The sequence below is a fragment of the Ovis canadensis genome, chromosome 6 (assembly GCF_042477335.2).
Source record: "Ovis canadensis isolate MfBH-ARS-UI-01 breed Bighorn chromosome 6, ARS-UI_OviCan_v2, whole genome shotgun sequence".
Classification (NCBI taxonomy): domain Eukaryota; kingdom Metazoa; phylum Chordata; class Mammalia; order Artiodactyla; family Bovidae; genus Ovis; species Ovis canadensis.
In genome coordinates, this window is record NC_091250.1 from 108,159,639 (window position 1) to 108,177,692 (window position 18,054).

The 18,054-nt window shown below is 44.7% G+C and overlaps 1 protein-coding gene across 2 annotated transcripts in view; it reads left to right on the forward strand.

The window, feature by feature from the left end:
- Nucleotides 1-18,054, forward strand: part of SHROOM3 (shroom family member 3) — a 330,073-nt gene that overhangs the window by 257,364 nt on the left and 54,655 nt on the right. For both annotated transcript variants that reach the window (XM_069594398.1, XM_069594399.1), the window contains one exon: nucleotides 15,403-15,534. In XM_069594398.1, coding sequence (XP_069450499.1) covers nucleotides 15,403-15,534 — 132 coding nt within the window. The remainder of the gene's footprint in view (nucleotides 1-15,402; nucleotides 15,535-18,054) is intronic.

Consider the following 18,054-nt stretch of genomic DNA (forward strand, 5'->3'; position numbering starts at 1 on the left):
TAGCACAGGGGCTTCTAATGATAGTTCTGTGCGTCTCCTATTTCTAACTACTTAATATTTTAAGGCTAGTTAAATTATCATTTCCAGCTAAAAGTACATTGGTCAGACATATGCTTAATCTTACCTCAAATAATCTCACCGGAAGTTGGTTTACATTTTAATTAATTTTGATGGTTAATTTTTGTCTTTAAAAAATTTTGTTTTAATTACAAAAGTGTTTCATGGTCATGGCAGAAAAGTGGCATATACAGAAGTAAACTGTCCTTAACAATAACGTTTATGTTCTATTGGTCAAGGCCTAGTTTTTCATGGAAGCCTAGTTATTTGAAAACTTTGCAGCTGTATTGGAGTTTTTGAAATTGCTAACAAACCTGGTTAGGAATTGATAAGGAAATAAATTTATACTTTAAAAAATGTTATAACCAACAGGAACTTATTCACATGGTTCATGGAATGGAATTTATTGTGGCAGTTTCTCTTGAATCAACTTCCCACATCTGCTCCAGACAAATGGTTTCTGTTTGTATAGCCTGTTTTGTAAATACGTCTCTACCATGAAGGCAAAGTGCCCAAGCACATACGCCTTTTCAGTGCTGGTAACTAGGTTCATAGAGTTAATATTTTTATTGGTTTCTGCCTCAGAACTTCCTTGCTGTACACTTGATAAAACCCTGGAGAAGGTTACCAAGGGATGTTGTAGAGAATTTACTTCCCTGGAGATTTTAAGAATAGGATAAACATCCATCTGCCTAGGATGGCTTCGGTGCAATACTGTTTGGATAAAGGCAGGCAAGGTCACTTCTCAGAACCCCCCAAATAAGGAATTCTAAACAAATTTCAGTCCTCAGCAACCTGGAATCAAGGGAAATAAAGATTGCCTCAGAAGCACCTGAGCTCAGAATGTGGCAAAGCCCTGTTTTAATTTATGTTTGGAAAAAAAAAAAAAAGCTTTTCCTTTGGCTAAAAAGATTTTAAATTTACCCCCAGGACTTGCCAGTCCTTCTCTGTTGATGGAAAGAAAATCAATGATTTATTTATTTTCTAAGAAATTCTAGGTTGACTATAGCACAAGTTCCGTGATTTCAAGTAAATGAACAGACTTATGGAAATTAACAGTTCTGCTTCCCAAGACTTAGAAGGTAGATAATCTGCCTGCAGTGCAGAAGACCTGGGTTCGATCCCTGGGTTGGGAAGATTCCCCTGGAGAAGGGAATGGCTACCCACTCCAGTACTCTTGCCTGGAGAATCCTATGGACGGAGGAGCCTGGCAAGCTATATATAGTACATGGGGGTCGCAAAGAGTTGGACACAACTGAGCAACTAACCGTTTCACATCTTATGTGTTAAGTCTGGTTACATTTTTACATCAACATTTTGCTTTCTCCTCCAAATGTATTCTTGACTTTCCATTTCCAGTGTAGAAACGGTTTCACCAAAACCAAGAATTCCTGTAACTTGTGTTGGAGGCCATCCTCCTGAGCTACTGCTCTGCCACTAGAATTTCATGGGTTGCTGCTTCCTCTGCCCTCCTGTTTGACAGAAGTATCCTGTAATCCTAACCACCATGTGACCTCAATTGCAGTGACACCTTCCTCCCTTGCTGTGGTCACTTGATCAGGAATAGCCACCCCTCGCCCTCCCTGCAGGATCACTGGGAGGGATTTACTTTCTAGGAAAGGTCATGTCAAAAAGAAAAAAAAGGGCAAGTCAGGAGTCTCCTGGCTGGCTGGTTTTTTTACCCCCACCTCACAACCCTTCAGCTTGTCCTGTTTCTCCATGCATGCCAAGCATGTTTTCTTATGCTTTAGTAACACCCAGAGAAGGAATAGGAATATGAACAATGATCGTTCATTTGTTCAACAAACATTTGCTATGTGGGAGGCCCAGCAACTACAGATTGGTCCTCTGTCTTCAAGGAATTTGTCATATAAGAGAAGAAATCAAACATGTCAATAAGCTAGTGCCATTCTGAGAGAATAGAGTGCAGGGGTTAAGAACTTGTTTGTTATAAAGTTAAACATACATCAACCTTATGACTCAGCATATCCACACCCAGCTATTTACCCAAACTGGTGAAAACAGATGCCCACAAAGAGGCTTGTACGGAGTGGCCATGGCAATGTTATTCATAATTGCCAGCAACTGAGAACAACCCTGTGTCCACCAATAAGAAAACAGATAAACTGTGGTACAGCCACACCAAGGGAATACCACTCAGCAATCAAAAGGGGTGAACTTGTGATAAACACAAGAACCAGGATGAATCTCAACCATTATGTTAAACTGAAAGGAGGCCGACACAAAAGAATATATAAGCAGTTCTATTTATGAAGTTCTAGAAGGAAATGGCAACCCACTCCAGTGTTCTTGCCTGGAGAATCCCAGGGACTGTGGAGCCTGGTGGGCTAACGTCTGTGGGGTCGCACAGAGTCGGACACGACTGAAGTGACTTAGCAGCAGCAGCAGAACCGGCAAAACTAATCTATGACCGTGGATGTTAGTGGTTGCTTGGGGGTGGGGATCGAGAGAGTTTGACTGGAAAGAGGTGACTTTCAGAGCCCTGGAAATGTTGTATGTCTTGATTTAAATGATTGTTACACAGTTATCAAACTCCATTGAACTGAGCATTTGAGACATGTATTTTATTGTATTCGAAGCATTAGCTCAGTTCGAAGCAGAGCATAGTTCCTAGAGATAGACAAGAGTACATATCTCATCACTGCCTCTAGGTATATGTTACTTTGGCCAAGTTATTAAATGCATCTGAACCTGGAACCGTTGGACAGTAATAAAATACCTCCTTCATAGGGTTGTTTTAAGAATTGTTAGATAATCAAAGTATTTAGCTTAGTTAAGAACTCGGTAAGTGTCCCCTCATAATTCCATGTATTGTGATAAATATGTGGTTTTGTTGTTAATGAGAAAGTGATTTCCATTTTTTGTAAAAGCCACCTCATTTATTTAAAATTATCAAGGATCTTATAGTAACAAATATCCTTAGCATTATATGTATTTTCATTTTAATGGGTTTTTTCCCCAGGTTGTAGGGAATTTAAATTTAGTTCTTGCTTACCTGATCAAAGTACCACTAGGGCTTTGCTTTGCTATCAAATGTAAACCTCAAAGAGAGGAAATACCCGCTAGGCAAAGCCCTCTGTTTTTGAGGATTTCAGGAGAGTAGTTGAAACTGAACTACCAGACCAGGCTCACAGCATTCACAGAATCCAGGTGAAAGGCTGACATATTATAAACTCTTTCCAAAGAAGTAGAGGGAAAGAAAAATGATCTCTATATAATTAATATTGTGCTTTTTTTTTTTTAAGGGACACATTATATAACTGGATTTTTCAGTAAAATACCTTGTACAGAGTGGTAAATATAATACTAGTTTACTTAATCTATTAATCTTCAATTATTTAGGTTCAGCAAAGTGTTTGGGAAAGACAAGGTAAACTTTGCCAAGTCCAAGAGAAGCATTTTGTTGTTAGAATGATTTAACTCATTCACTAAGCGTTTACCAAATGTTTACTGAGAACATATTAACCCCTGGGAATTCAGTGATGAATAATAAAACATTTTATACCCAAAGGTTCACAGCTGCCCTGATTGTGTGAATGTGTGCCCATTTCTCATGGACTTTTTTTTTTTTCAGAGCAGAGGCACTTGCTTAGGCTGGTTTGGTTAGTTTTAAAAAAAAGTTTAGGGACTTCCCTGGTGGTCCAGTGGCTAAGACTCTACACTCCCAATGCAGGGGGCCTGGGTTCAGTCCTTGGTCAGGGAACTAGATCCCACATGCAGTTAAGACCCAGTGTAGCCAAATAAATGATTTTTTTTTTAAATTTTTTAAAAACTAGTTTAAAAAAGCCTCTTGCTTAAGGTGGAGATTTAAAATCCTGTTTTGTTTTGACACTGTTTTCTTAGACACCAGAATTTCTTCTTATCCTTACTAAAAATTACAACAAAATGGTCTTCTAGAAAGGCAGTATAGAATTGTGGAAGGGTCTTAGGCTATGAAAACAGAGCAGCCTGGGTTTGAATCCGAGCTCTGAGTGCCTGCGTGCTCACTTGCTTCAGTCGTGTCGGTGTCTTTGTGACACTGTGGACTGCAGCCCGCCAGGCTCCTCTGTCCATGGGATTCTCCAGGCGAGATTACTGGAGTGGAGTGGGTGGCCATGCCCTCCTTGAGGGGATCTTCCCAACCAAGGGATCAAACCTGAATCTCTTATGTCTACCTGCATTGGCAGGCGGATTCTTAACCACTAGTGTCACCTGGAAGCCCAAATCTGAGCTTTACTGCCTAGTAATTTAGGGTCGGTCATTAAATTCTTTAAGCCTGAGTTTCCATATCTGTAAAATGGTGATAAAAGAAGTGTTAATATATATTATCAGATTAGGCTGTTTTAAGGATTAAAATACAAAAATAACTATCTTGGCATCTAGTGAGTATTAATATCTAATATGTATCGAGTCCTTGCTAAGAGTCAGGTACTGTCTGAAACTCTTCCTGTATCTTCCTCGTACTTGTATGAGGTAGGCACTCTTACTGAGCCCTTTAAAGGTGAGAAAACTCCAAAACCACAGAAGAGATGAACTAGCTTGCTGAGGGCATGGAGGTGCCAGGGTTGGAACCCCACAGATCTTGCCTCTCAACTGAGGAGGCTATTAATAGATAACAGTTACTTTTCCCTTCTTCTTGTTGCTATTGTGCAGTTGCTAAGTCATGTCCATCTCTTTGCGACCGCATGGGCTGTAGCACGCCAGGCTTCCCTGTCCTTCACTATCTCCTGGAATTTGCCTTTCCCTTTTAGGTGAAATTATTTTTAAGATTTAATTACTGCAGGTAGAAAGTAACACCAGTAAGTGGCACTCAGGCTACAATGTGGGGCGGTATGCAGGTGAGCACCAGTGATGGAGATTGTGTATATCTTAAATAGTTGATGGGTCTACTTTCTACCTTGTGGAGGGGGACTCGCAGGAGACGCTTGTGAATATGGTCAGGGTCTTTCCCCAGCCCCTCAAAAGTCTTCCTGTCAGCGGCCCTCTGTGACTTGTGAACAAAGAATGTGGATTTGGTTGAGATTTTGTAAAGCCCTAGTAGGGGCTGACATAGATGCAGTATTATCTTGGTCTGTACCAGCAAGGCAAGGTGAGAAGTTTACCACAAGCCGTGAAAGTGAGAGAAATGTAGATCCTTGTTATCTATTTTATATATATACTAGTGTGTATCTGTTAGAATATTGTTATTGGACTCCATGAACTGCAGCACGCCAGGCTTCCCTGTCCTTCACCATCTACCAGAGTTTGCTCAAACTCATGTCCATTTGAGTCAGTGGTGCCATCCAACCATCTCATCTTCTGTTGCCCGTATCTCCTCCTACCCTCAATCTTTCCCAGCATCAGGGTCTTTTCCAGTGAGCTGGCTCTTTGCATCAGGTGGCTAAAGCATTGGAGCTTTAGCTCCATTATATATGTTAAAATATGTATATGACTGAATCTCTTTGATGTACACCTAAAGCCAATACAACATTATAAATCAGGTATATTTTTAAAAAATTAAGAGGAACATTAAACTGTTGCCCCGGGATATTTTTTATTCCCCATTTTCATGGTGTTTTTCTCAACTGCCAGATTCTGGAGAACGCTGAGTTAGAACTTTATAAAAGAAAAAATCCCAAGTGGTAGATTGAGAACCCTACTGAGTTAATGAAGACACATGACGTCACATTGGCCAATTAAAATGTGGGTGCCTTGAGGGGAGGATAGTTAAACAAGTATACAGACATGATACCCTACATAGATATGAGCCTTTTCACGAAATTCCCAGCCCATCCCACCAGAGTACAGGTTTTTATGCAAGATGCTCTCTTAACGTTCTCAGCACCCATGGCTGTCTTCTGTAGTGTAGCTTGTCAGCTAACCTCTGGACCAGTTCCTCAACCACCCAGGTCTGTGTAAAACCCACCAGGGAAGCTCCTCAGCAAGCAGAGTGGGTGCTACAACAGGCTGAAGCCAGGGGGCACGGGAGAAGCCTCTTTGCAAAGTGCTGCTTGTATTTAAAGGAACGTCACTGTGTACCAGTTTTGTCCACCCAAGTGAGCCATGTTATCTCGGGACAAAAGTCCTGGTGGATGAAACTTGGGGGGCATCACTCTGAAGGGGAGAAAAGAAATCTGGAGGGAAACCCTACAGCTCTCTGGTTGTCTCCGACCCCTGGAGGCTGCTTGGCTTTGTTCAGGTTCCACTAGCCTCTTGGTCTGATCCATAGTAACTGTGCTAGGCTAAAGCTAGGAGAATCACAGGACTGACACTTGAAGGTCCCTCTGCTTCTTCCCCATCGCCTCCAGCCCCTTTCACTCAACTTAAGCCCTTTGTGTTGGTTCCCATGGTTACCTCTTCACCACCAGCAGCTGGAATTCAGTAGTGAGAGAAGGCCGCCTCCCCACTGAGCCAGGTCTGGCTGGGGCGGAGGCCGCTGATCCGCCCCTGGTTCGTGGCACGGGGTCACAGTCCAGTACCTTCTCTTTGTCGTGGATTCTGTACTTTTCCCAGGCTTGGCGTGCTGGCATTCTAGTGGGAGGGGAGACGAGGGGTGATGTGTGGCTCACAGGGTATTTCCTGCTCTCAGCTGGCCCGGGGTGGACCTGCCAAGCCCCTACCTGCTGCCACCTCCTTCTGTGTGCTGATGCCCAGGCGAGGGGGTAGGACCTGCTGTGCCCAGTACCATCTGTTTATGCCTGGTGGACATTGACAAGACCAGGCTCTGGTCTGGAAGGAACTGGCAGGTTTTCCTTCAGCTCGGAGGACCAGGCTGGCTCAGGAAACCTGGGGATCGTGGGCAGCCCCAGGGTTCAAGAGGAGAGCACAGCCAGCTCAGAGTTTGTCTTGAAGCTTCAAATTAGATGCTGTTTGAGGCCCAGATTCCTACTCAGTGAGAGTTCCATTGGCCCCAGAAACAGGAACTCTAAACTGCAGGTGGAAATTAAGCAGCTCTGTTGGTGAAGGTGAGAAGTTACCTATAGAAGCCACCACAGATCGTGGCTCCTGAGGATGCCAGGACTGGAAGAATTGTCATGCTTTTCCTGGAATCAGGCAGCTCTATTTATTCTACAGTCCACTCCACCTACAAGTATCTGAGCCCCTAGATGACGTGCAGATCAAGGTTAAGGGCATGCTTCCGAGCCTTATAGTGTGTGGGGTCTTGGCTTTACCACTGTCTTTGTGATCTTGAGCAATTTACTTAAATTACCCATTCCTCGGTTTCCTTTTTCTATGAAAGAGGGAGAACACTTCATAGGGTTATTATGAGGATTGAATTTGTTATGTAAAAATACTTTGTAAAGCCCTACTCAGGTGCTGGGCTTCCCAGGTGGCGCTAGTGGTAAAGAACCTGCCTGCTAGTATAGGAAACATAAGAGACACAGGTTCAATCCCTGGGTCAGGAAGATCCCCTGAAGAAGGGCATGGCATCCCACTCCAGTATTCTTGCCTGGAGAATTCCACGGATAGAGGAGCCTAGCGGACTACAGTCCATAGGATTGCAGAGCACATAGTAACGGAAGGAAAGGAAAAATGATGGGGATAAGTAGAAACTTAGCCAGTGGAACCATAGTTACAAACACCTTGAAAAGATATATTATAAACCACAGACGATTACTTTTCCACAAGTTGACTGCAGTTTGGGTACCTTGCCTTCCATTTAAAATATACTTCCAAAGAATATAAAGCAACAGCTGTGGCAAAGCTTGGGAGACAGAGTCCCACTTTGGGTGATAGCAGAGGTTGGAAACATTTAGGTTTGAGATTTGGAGGGATGTAAATAGCATGGAATGTCTATTATCTACCCCAAAAAGCAGAACGAATCTTGGATATTGTGGACACAAATGCAGTTGGCACGAGCTTAAAAAAAGTGCATGTGAGCTTCATTCTAAGACCCAATAATCCTCTTGGGCAAAGTAAGGATTAGGCCTCCCCCACAAACAAGGGGGTGAGTTCCATTTTGCTAAGATCCCTCAGCTGTTGCCAAATTTAGCCAGGGACCTATTTTCTTGCGATGAATGACCACCTCCATTTACATTTAGCACGTCCACCATCCCTCTTCTCCAGGCAGGTCTAGGACAGGAGCAACTTATTTGCATGTAGATGGAAGAGAGAAGGGCTTCCTTGATGGCTCAGTGGTAAAGAATCTGCCTGCCAACGCAGGAGACCCGGGTTCCATCACTGGATCAGGAAGATCCCCTGGAGGAAGAAATGGCAACCCACTCCAGAATTCTTGCCTGGAGAATCCCATGGATAGAGGAGCCTGGTGGGCTACAGTCTGTGGAGTCACAGAATTGGACATGACTGAGCATGCACGGGAGAAAGAAACCTCACCTCCCACAGACTGCAGCCTCCTCCCTTCCAGAGCCAGGGTCTGTCATCCACTCCCACTTGCAGGGGGATAGGGGGTCTCACTCCCTAGAGCCTGAGGTGAGAGGACTCCAGGGGCTAAAAAGACCTGGGCCTAACCTCACCGTGTTTTTAAAACAGCCATGCAGACACATTCGCTGAGTCCCATCCCTGCTCAGTGCCTGAAGCTCCCTCTGCTGAAACGAGGCTTGTAGAAGAATCCTCAGGCTGATGCTGTCAGCCCTGATACTCCAGAAACCATTTCTTTCACGCTGGTTGCTGGGCCTTCTGCCCCAGTCTGTTCCTAAGGGGCCCAGGTAACGCCTTTTATTTCCTGTTCTTATATGCAAGAACTTTGACATTTATATCTCTCACCAAATGCTTTGGACATTTGCAGTTGCCCTCTTTAAGGAATGAAAGAGCCAATCGTTATACCCGCATCCTATCACACCCCTTGGGTGCCTTCCCATACTCATCTCATGTAGGCCACTTGGATCAAATGATAATAGCTCCCTTCTTGTGGTGGTTATCACGTGCCAGGCTTACCAGATCCCACAGCCGTGTCAGCAGGCAGATAATACTCTGTCCCCTTTTTACAGATGAGGTCCTAGGGCTCAGATGGAATAGTGGCATGAAATCTTTCCATTGCCCAAACTTACTCCCAGCGTAGTACATCCACTACCATTTCCTGACAAAGATTTTCCTTTAAAACTATGGAGAAATTAGACTGAGATTCATTCTTGTGAGGAAAAAAAAATTAAGGCTGATTTTACTTTTTCTGATAACTACAATCATAAATGTTAATTGTAAACAATTTGCAAGATACAGAAAAAGGGAAGAAAAATATCACCCTTAATCCTATCACCCAGTAGTAACATTTTGGTACTTTTTCTGGTCTTTTGTCTTCATTCATCGCTTTCTGTCATATATGAATGGCAAAAGGGTCCTGTGGCAGAAATGGTCATGTCGATTGGCAGGTGGCTGATGCCTAAGAAAAAAGCATGCACGATCTTGGGACCCTCAGGCCTTGTGTGAGGGGTGGTGTGGTCTCCGGCCAGACTACTTTCTACTTATTTCTTTTTGCTTTATCTATATGAGGATCATTGCTGTCTCAAATGATAAGATTAATAACCTATTAAAGCACGGTATCTGGTACATACCATGTGTCCAAGAAATGTAAATTTCCTTGCCATTGGTAAGAAGGAAACACTGCCAGGCACCGTTCTAAATGTGTTACACATATTCATTCAAGCCTCACAACTACCCTTTGACATGGGTATTATAATATTTATAGGGGAGGAAACTGAGGCGCAAGAGGCTGTGACCTGCCCAAAGTCAGACACCTGCTAGGTGACAGAGCCAGAATAGGAACCTAAGCAGCTGGCTGCAGAATCCACATTGTTCATACAAGTTATGCAGCCGGCCACTTACTGTGTTGAATTAAGGTCACACTCTTGAGTGTTTGTGTGCTCCAGTGGTAAAGATGTCACCAGTTTAATCTAAGCCCTTGCATGAGGGCCCTTGGTTTTCTTATGGACTTGCCCTGGACTAGTCTTAGGGCCCCGGAGGTGGTAGCATTGCAGTCAAAAGTAAATATGGAGCAGATTAAGGAAGGGACAGTGACCCAAAAGGTTCTGTCTAAATATATAGGAACCAAAAGATCAGTAATAGAAACAAGGGGCTTTTCAAGAGAGGGCAGTTCACTGAAGACTTCTGTGACACCTTTGATAGATGCCCAGTCATCAGCAAACGAGGAACAGCTGCGTTAGGCTAAGAGCAGAAATCTGAGCCAGAGGGCATGGGTTCTTAATATCTTCCGCCACACACTGAAGGGGCGGAGAATCCAGACTCCCTCTGCCTCCCAGAGACTGAAGGGAAGAGAGAGGCAGGGGAACCTGAAGTTCTGATACGAGGAGAGGCCTGGAAACAGGATGCAGAGATGATGACATGCAGCTTCCTGCATGATGGACCCGGAGCAGCAGAAAGAGAACATAGAGACCCAGGCACCCACAAACGCAACTTCACAGAGCAGATTATGAAAATGAATACATGCAAGCACCCCACCTAAATCCAAAGGAATTTCTCCAGGGGACTCTGAGGACAACTTAGCCCTGTATAAATGCACTTCTGTCTGTTTAATCTCAAAAAGCATTCTGGTGGCTTCAAAACATAAGGCAGCAAGATGGTGCTGAGCTGTGCCAACTGTTAGGTGAAGGGTGTGGTCAGTGGTCCCCCAGCACTGCTCCTGTCTACTCCACAAAAGCCAGCTGTTGTGACAGGGACCAACAGTTAGAGCCTAATTCTACTTTATAAAGGGGTCAACTCACAACCTTACATGTTGTTGTTGTTTAGCAGCTCAGTTGAGTCCAACTCTTTGTGACCCCATGGGCCGTAGCCTGCCATGCTTCTCTATCCATGGGAGTCTCCAGGCAAGACTACTGGAGTGGGTTTCATGCCCTCCTTCCAGGGGACTCTTCCCGACCCAGGGATCGAACCCGCGTCTCCTGCATTGGCAGGTGAATTTTTTACTGAGCCACCAGGGAAGCCCTTATAACTTTATACAGAAAGTGACTAAAAGAGGTCCCCAGCTTTCCCAAAATGCGGAAACAATTTAATGCCTTTAAAAGTTGAAGGGCATAGAGCTCCATTTTGGATGCATCACAGTTTTTCCCTTTACAGTCAACTGTGATTGTTTCTATAAATCTGTATTATGTGCCTATCGTGAGCCACTCACTGAGGCCCTGGGTATGTAGTGGTTTAAAAGCGCAAAACTGAAGAAAAGCCAGCCGTGGACCCTGAGTTGGCTGCACTTTCTGACCAGTGCAATCCGTGTGCAAATAGACATTTACCTGTGGCCCCAGGTGCAATAACAGGAAAGACCAGGTGCTGGGCAGAGACTGTATGAGGCAGATGAAATGGTCTCTGAGGAGGTGGCGTGCTCCCTGGACCGAAAGGCTGAGGACGAGCCAGTCAAGCGGAGAATCAGGAGGAAGACTGTTCCAGGTGGAGGGAACTACATGTGTGAAGTGGAGAGCTTGGCAGGCTTAGGGTGCTCAGGGCAGGCCAGCAAAGACCGCAGGTGAGAGGGGTGATGTTAAAGGGCAGGCAGGAACCAGGTCACTCAGGCCTCACAGACAAGCTAAGGAACTTGAATTTTCTCCAGAGTGCATGCGGAAGCTACACAAGTTTTATTATTAGAGATGACATAATCCATTTAGTTTTCTTTTTAAAGGTGCCCCTGGCCCCTGGGTTGGAGGGGGACTGGAGTGGATGTGGCTGGCGAGGAAGCTTCCCCAGGCAAAACAACAACCAAAAGAAGAAAACTGCTGATTGTCAGAACTGAGCTCTTCCTACGGCTGCAACAGCCCATGCTAAGGAGATTGGAGCCCCCTCTGCCCATCCTCATGGAAATGTAGTAGAAATCAGGAGCTAAAGGGATCTGGAGAGATCCTCTCCAGACACCTCCCCTTGGTGTTCAAGACAGCTACAGGAACAGGGCGATCTGGAACTGCTTCTTCAGTATTGGCTGAAGCTCAGTTCAGAAAGCAGTTAAGGACTCTATTAAAATACCAAATAGTAAAGCAGTTAGTATATATTCATAAATTGTGAACTGTGCTGTTATTCAGTGGCTAAGTTGTATTCGACTCTTTTGTGACCCCATGGACTGCATCACAGCAGGCTTCCTTGTCCTTAATCATCTCTCAGAGTTCACTCAAACTCTTTTGAGTCCGTTGAGTCAGTGATGCCATCCAACCATCTCATCCTCTGTCGTCCCCCTCTCATGCCCTCAGTCTTTCCCAGCATGAGGGTCTTTTCTCATGAGTAGGCTCTTCTCGTCAAGTGGCCAAAGTATTGGAGCTTTAGCTTCAGTCCTTATTCAGGGTTGATTTCCTTTAGGATTGACTAGTTTGGTCTCCTTGCTGTCCAAGGAACTCTCAAGAGTCTTCTCCAGCACCGCAGTTCGAAACCATCAATTCTTTGGCGCTCAGCCTTCTTTATGGTCCAATTCTCACATTCATGTATGAACAGTGGGGGCCGGGAATATGAATGTACTTATCATAGGAAGTAGAAATATGTAGGTGGTTGGCCTGGGTTTCTTGTTTCTTATCTGGTGAAGACAGATGACACTGGGCTAGTGCATCACAATCATTTTGTTTTAGCCCCTGGTAAATCTTTCAAGCCAGCTGTGATTTTTGTTTCCTTGTTCATAGTTTGTGGTACTGAGACTGGACAGTAGTAAGAAACAATATTAAAAACAACCCTCAAAAACATCTCACCAGTTTGGCCAGCAAGATTCACTATGGAATTTCTTTTCACTAGAACATGTGAGTTTAAAAGTGTTTATTTGTTGTCCTGATTATTCCAGAAAGAGTTTAGGGCAGAGAAGGTATGTTCTGGGTGCTGGTCATCCTTCCTGCCTTCCTTTCAGCCTTGCTTCCTCCTTGGTGTCGAGCATCCAGGCAGCCCACCCAGGGTCAGGGGAGGTGAAGATTGGCAGGGAGGCTGTGCTGTGACTTAGCCTGGTTGTTAACCTCAGCCTGGTCCCCAGAGGTCATTGCTGGGGTGCTGATCTCTGCTAGGGGTGAGAAGAATCCTGCGTGAAAAATCCTTAAAAAGATGAAACAGCCTCCTGTTCTTCTTGCTTCCATCTCTTTCCTATTTGCCTGCTCTTCCTTCTAGCCCTTCACCCCAGACAGCCTGCACCTTGGACCTTCCATCTTTTGGTGCCTCCAGAGAGGAGTAGGGGCTAAGGAGAGAGAGAAGGACTCTGCCATTTCGCAGAGAGGGCAGAGCCAACAACTGTGGTTTAGGCGCAAAATGAGGAAGTTATTAAATGCCGCAAAGGTTTTGTGAAAGCTTAGGCCTGGTCTTTCTTTTTTCTCCCATGGACAGCAGCAGGGTCTAGAGGAGAGCCAGAAAGACAAGCTTGCTGTTGAAATGGATTCTACCAATGGGTGGCTGTGGATGTGCTGTGTCGTCTTTACGTTCATGGATTTGATAAGATGCCTTTGAGTCTACTTTCCACCTCAGCTTAAACCAGATGGCCACTGGGGCAAAAAGAGCCTTGTCCAGAGTTAGCACGTCAGAGCTTTTTCTTGTGGCTTAGGGCTATAGGAGAAACCCTAATTAGAGACCACATTGATGAATTCTGCAAAAGGCTCTGACGTGCTAACTCTGGACAAGGCTCTTTTTGCTGTTACTTCCAGCATAAATTAGGTCTTTTAGTTGTGTCTGTTTTACATAACAATCTTGGCTGAAAGGAGTTCTAAAATGAAGGTTGAAGACAGTAATGAAAATGATTCATTAAGCAGATACCCCATGTATAGGCAGTATGCGGGACAGTTAACAGATATTATGTAGAAGCTTGATAGCAACTCCTCAGGATACATATAATTATAGGAGCTGATTTGCTGAGTGCTGAGTAGGTACAGACATCATTATTATTCTACGTGCTTTACCTGAATTGGGCTTCTCTGGTGGCTCAGATGGTAAAGCATCTACCTGCAATGTGGGAGACCCAGGTTCAATCATGGATTGGGAAGATTCCATGGAGGAGGGCATGGCAACCCACTCCTGTGTTCTTACCTGGAGAATTTCGTGGATGGAGGCTACAGTCCATAGGCTTGCAAAGAGTCCGACATGACTGAGCAACTAACACAGCGCTTCTCAACAATGCTATGAAAGCCATTGTTCCTTTGCACCTATTTCAGAGATCCAAGAACAGAGGCACAGAGAGGACAAGGTCACAGAGTTTTGCTCAGTGGCTGGGGCCAGGACTTGATCAGACTCCGGGGCCAGGCTCCTACACTGTGGGTTCTGCCATATTCTCAGGTTCCCCATGAGGAGCCCAGGGCTCACCATTTATTGTCCGGTGTCATTCGGCTCACAAGTGACAGAACCTCAACCAGGCTTTCAGACTTCTGGTCTAGGGGAATACTGAATATATTCCAAGTCAGGCATCCTCAAATTGTTGAGAAAAGTGAGGTAACACAGGAGGTGATTACGCTTAGATAAAACTAGACAAAAGCTTAGAAGTGGAAACTCCCTGCTGACTGATCATCTCCCTCCCTATCCTGAAATACAAAGAAATCAATACCATGCCTAATCCCACCACTTCTCACCCAAGGCCTGTGCAGAAGAGAAACCGCAGGCATTTGCACCTTCTTCAGATTCCTGCTTATAGGGTGTGGTGCGGGGGCTACCGGTCAGCTCTCAAAGAGACATGAAAGCATATTACTGGTACCCAGTGTAGTGAACCTGCCTCAGAGTCTGATGCAGGGAACAGACTCGCTGATCAAGAGCAGACCTTGGAGGTGAAGACACAGTGTTTGGAAATTAAGAAGCCAAGACTCCACAGGAGAAGAAATACATCTGTTCCCACGAGGAACGCACTGGCCGCTCGGGGCTTAACATTTTTCTCTGGCTCCCTGGGTGTATGGAGGAAAAGCGCTAGGGAAATGGTGTTAGGGACTGGGGGCGGGGGGCGGGTGGATTTAAATGGACACACAAAAGGCTTGCCTCCAGCGCAGTGGAATCTAAACAATCTGAAATAGCTTGGACTCGCTTGTGCAAACGGAGCCAGGGCTGGTGCTCTGGGTGTTGCTCTCCTTCCAGCTACCCTGGGTCGGGAGGCAGCAGAAACTTGTTGTCTCAGGAAACCACCTCCTTCAGTGAGTTCAAGTTTTTCACTTATTCACTAACAGATCCTGAATTATAGGCAGGTTTTTCTTCATAATGGTCAATGAGTCTTTCTCCCTGCTTGGCTGGAAAAATCTAGAATTCTGAGATTGGGAAGTATACCTTATTACTTATTGTAGAAACACAGATAGGGGACGATGACAACCCCCACCAGTACAGAGTGCCTGGGTGGGTGCAGGCTTAGACCTCTGCGCTCAGCTGCACTGCGCTGCGCCAGCTCTAGAGTGAATTCTCAGACCTTGTCCATATTGGATTCGTTTATCCACCCTGCCCGCGAACACCACCACGCTCAACTTCTTGTTTTCCTCCTTTCGCCAGAGATGCGTGTGCAGAACCGGGCCCTGCAGACACTGGCACCTCTGACTCGTTCAGCCCAGAGCACCTCACCTCTGACCCCCAGCACAGAAAAGTAGCATGGTCAGGAGGGGTTAAACCTCGGCTGAAGCACAGGTAAGAGGCACGGAGGACCTTGCTGAGTGGTCTGGAAGGACTTGGCTGCGGGAAGAGGGAATGAGGGCCAAGTCTGGTCACAAATACAGATGAATGAGAGAGGTGAGGAGGTCAGGCAGAAGCTTGGAATTCAGAAGGATAACCATCCTGATGACAGTTTCCAAACCAGGTTCTGAAGAAGCATCAGGTTCCTGGCAGGTAATCTGAGGGGTCCCTCAAATCATTTGATGCAAATATCTTTTAAAAAACTACATTCACAGCCATTTTTTAAACTATAATTAAAGATACTCAGAGATATACCAATGCCCTACACTTTGGAAATGACTCGTACAACAAGATGGATTCGTCTTTGAGCTGATACTCATTGAGAAATGTCCCGAGATTACAAAGTTGGCCTAATGAAAATTTGTAACTACTTATCTGGGCTTCCTGTGTGCTAGGGCTTTGCATACCTCGTCAGATTCTCACCCTAGTGCTGTGAGGTTTGCACTAGTGTAAAGGCATCTAGTTAGGTGGTAGGTTCAAATTCAGACAGTTTGAGCTCACAGCCACTCCACTCAGCAATTAGCATAACAGCCTACTTCATAGGACAGTTGTGGGGATTCAAGGAGATGAGATATTCACAGCACTTAGCACAGAGCCTGCTCATTGTCGGTGAAGTAAATATTAGGTGCTGGTATATTGATGATGTTCTCATTCTTATCATCCTTTTCATCGCTGTCATGTAAGTCTGTGTGCCAGCATGAAAGGCAGTATAATATAGTAAGGTGGGGTCCATGGAATCAGTCTACCTAGAATTCACATCTTAATTCTGCCATTTAATATATAATGCAGGGGCAAAGAGGATGGGATGGGATAGATTGGGAGATTAGGCTTCTCAGGTGGTGCCTAGGGGTAAAGAACCTGCCTATCAATGAAGGAGACATAAGAGACATGGGTTCATTCCCTGGGTCGGGAAGATCCCCTGGAGGAGGGCATGGCAACCCACGCCAGTATTCTTGCCTGGAGAATCCCCATTGACAGAGGAGCCTGGTAGGCTACAGTCCATAGGATCACAAAGAATCAGACACAACTGAAGTGACTTTGCATGCGTGCACGCACGTATAAAATAGATAACTATTGAGAACTTACATGAGGAACTATACTCAGTGCTGTCTGGTGACATAAATGGGAAGGAAATCCAAAAAAGAGGGGATATACGTATGTGTATAGCTGATTCACTTTGCTGTACAGCAGAAACTAACACAACATTGTAAAGCAACTATAAGCAATAAAAAAATATGTCTATATATATAACTGCAGGCAAGTTATTTAAGTTCTGTTTCCAATATGTTAAATGGGTTTAATAACTAATCTTCGCCATTCAGTTGCTGAGAGGATTGAAAATGCTGATGCACGTAAAACAGAGTGGTACCCATAAGCACTCAGGGTAGCAGTTATCATTGTTGTCAGTTATCCTGATTTCAGTTTGGGGCAGTTCTTTCATGTAGATGTGTGAGCTTGGGTTATAAATAAACATAAATTTAGGTTTATTCAGTGACCCATTTTATGAATATGCTACTGTACATTAAAATATATTTTATATAATCAAACAGTATTTGTATCTGATGTCTATATGAGGATTCTTTGTAAGGTTTCATTTGAAAAAAAGATTCAAAAGCAGTTTGAACATACCAAATGAGGACAGGCTGAGATGTGCAGAGGCCTCCGTCTATGAGAGAAGCCACTGGTGTGAGATTACCCCAGGGACAGTCCAAAGAAACAGAAGCCCCAAGGTTATCTCTATTCCCTTCAGCCTCCTAGGATCTTCAGAGTGTAGAGGATCAGAGCCTTTTATTTCACGAGACTCCATGAGCTGTGTAGGTTAATGTAGCATCAGTGCTGAAGGATTTCAGGCCAGGAAGTCGTAGTTAGGAAGTTACTCTACTGGCCTGAGCAAACAATGATCAAGACTTGGACTTAGCAAGAGGTGATGGGACAAGAGAAGAGACAGATTTGAGATGAATTTAAGAGACATATCAAGAACAGGTGAGGGTGGGAGAAGAGATTGAAGAGTGTGACTCCCAAGTTTCTGCCACCGGACACTTGCGGGTCATTGTGGGGCCTTTCAAGAGGTAGATGAAGGCAGATAGAACTGAGACTAAATGGGGGCTGAGAACGTGAACAGTGGAATCACACAGACCTGGGTTTGAGTTTGAAACAATTGAAGTGTTTCATAAAACAACCCTTAACAGCTGGATAAAACAGACAAACCTAAATGTATATCTAGGTGGTGTCCTAACCATGCAGAGACTGTGCTTACAACCATGAAGAGATTATCTTTGAAATAAGCTGGGGTTGCCCTCATCTTCATGGTCAAAACTGGCTCATGATGGTGGGTCTGTATGAAGGGAGACTGTAAGGGAGCAGATAGACTTTTTCCTTTTGAAAACGTCATGCCTGCTCATGTCCTATTGGCCGAAATTTTTCCTCTACTTATCCTCTAAGGATTTCACATGTGTATGTATCTTATCTCCACAG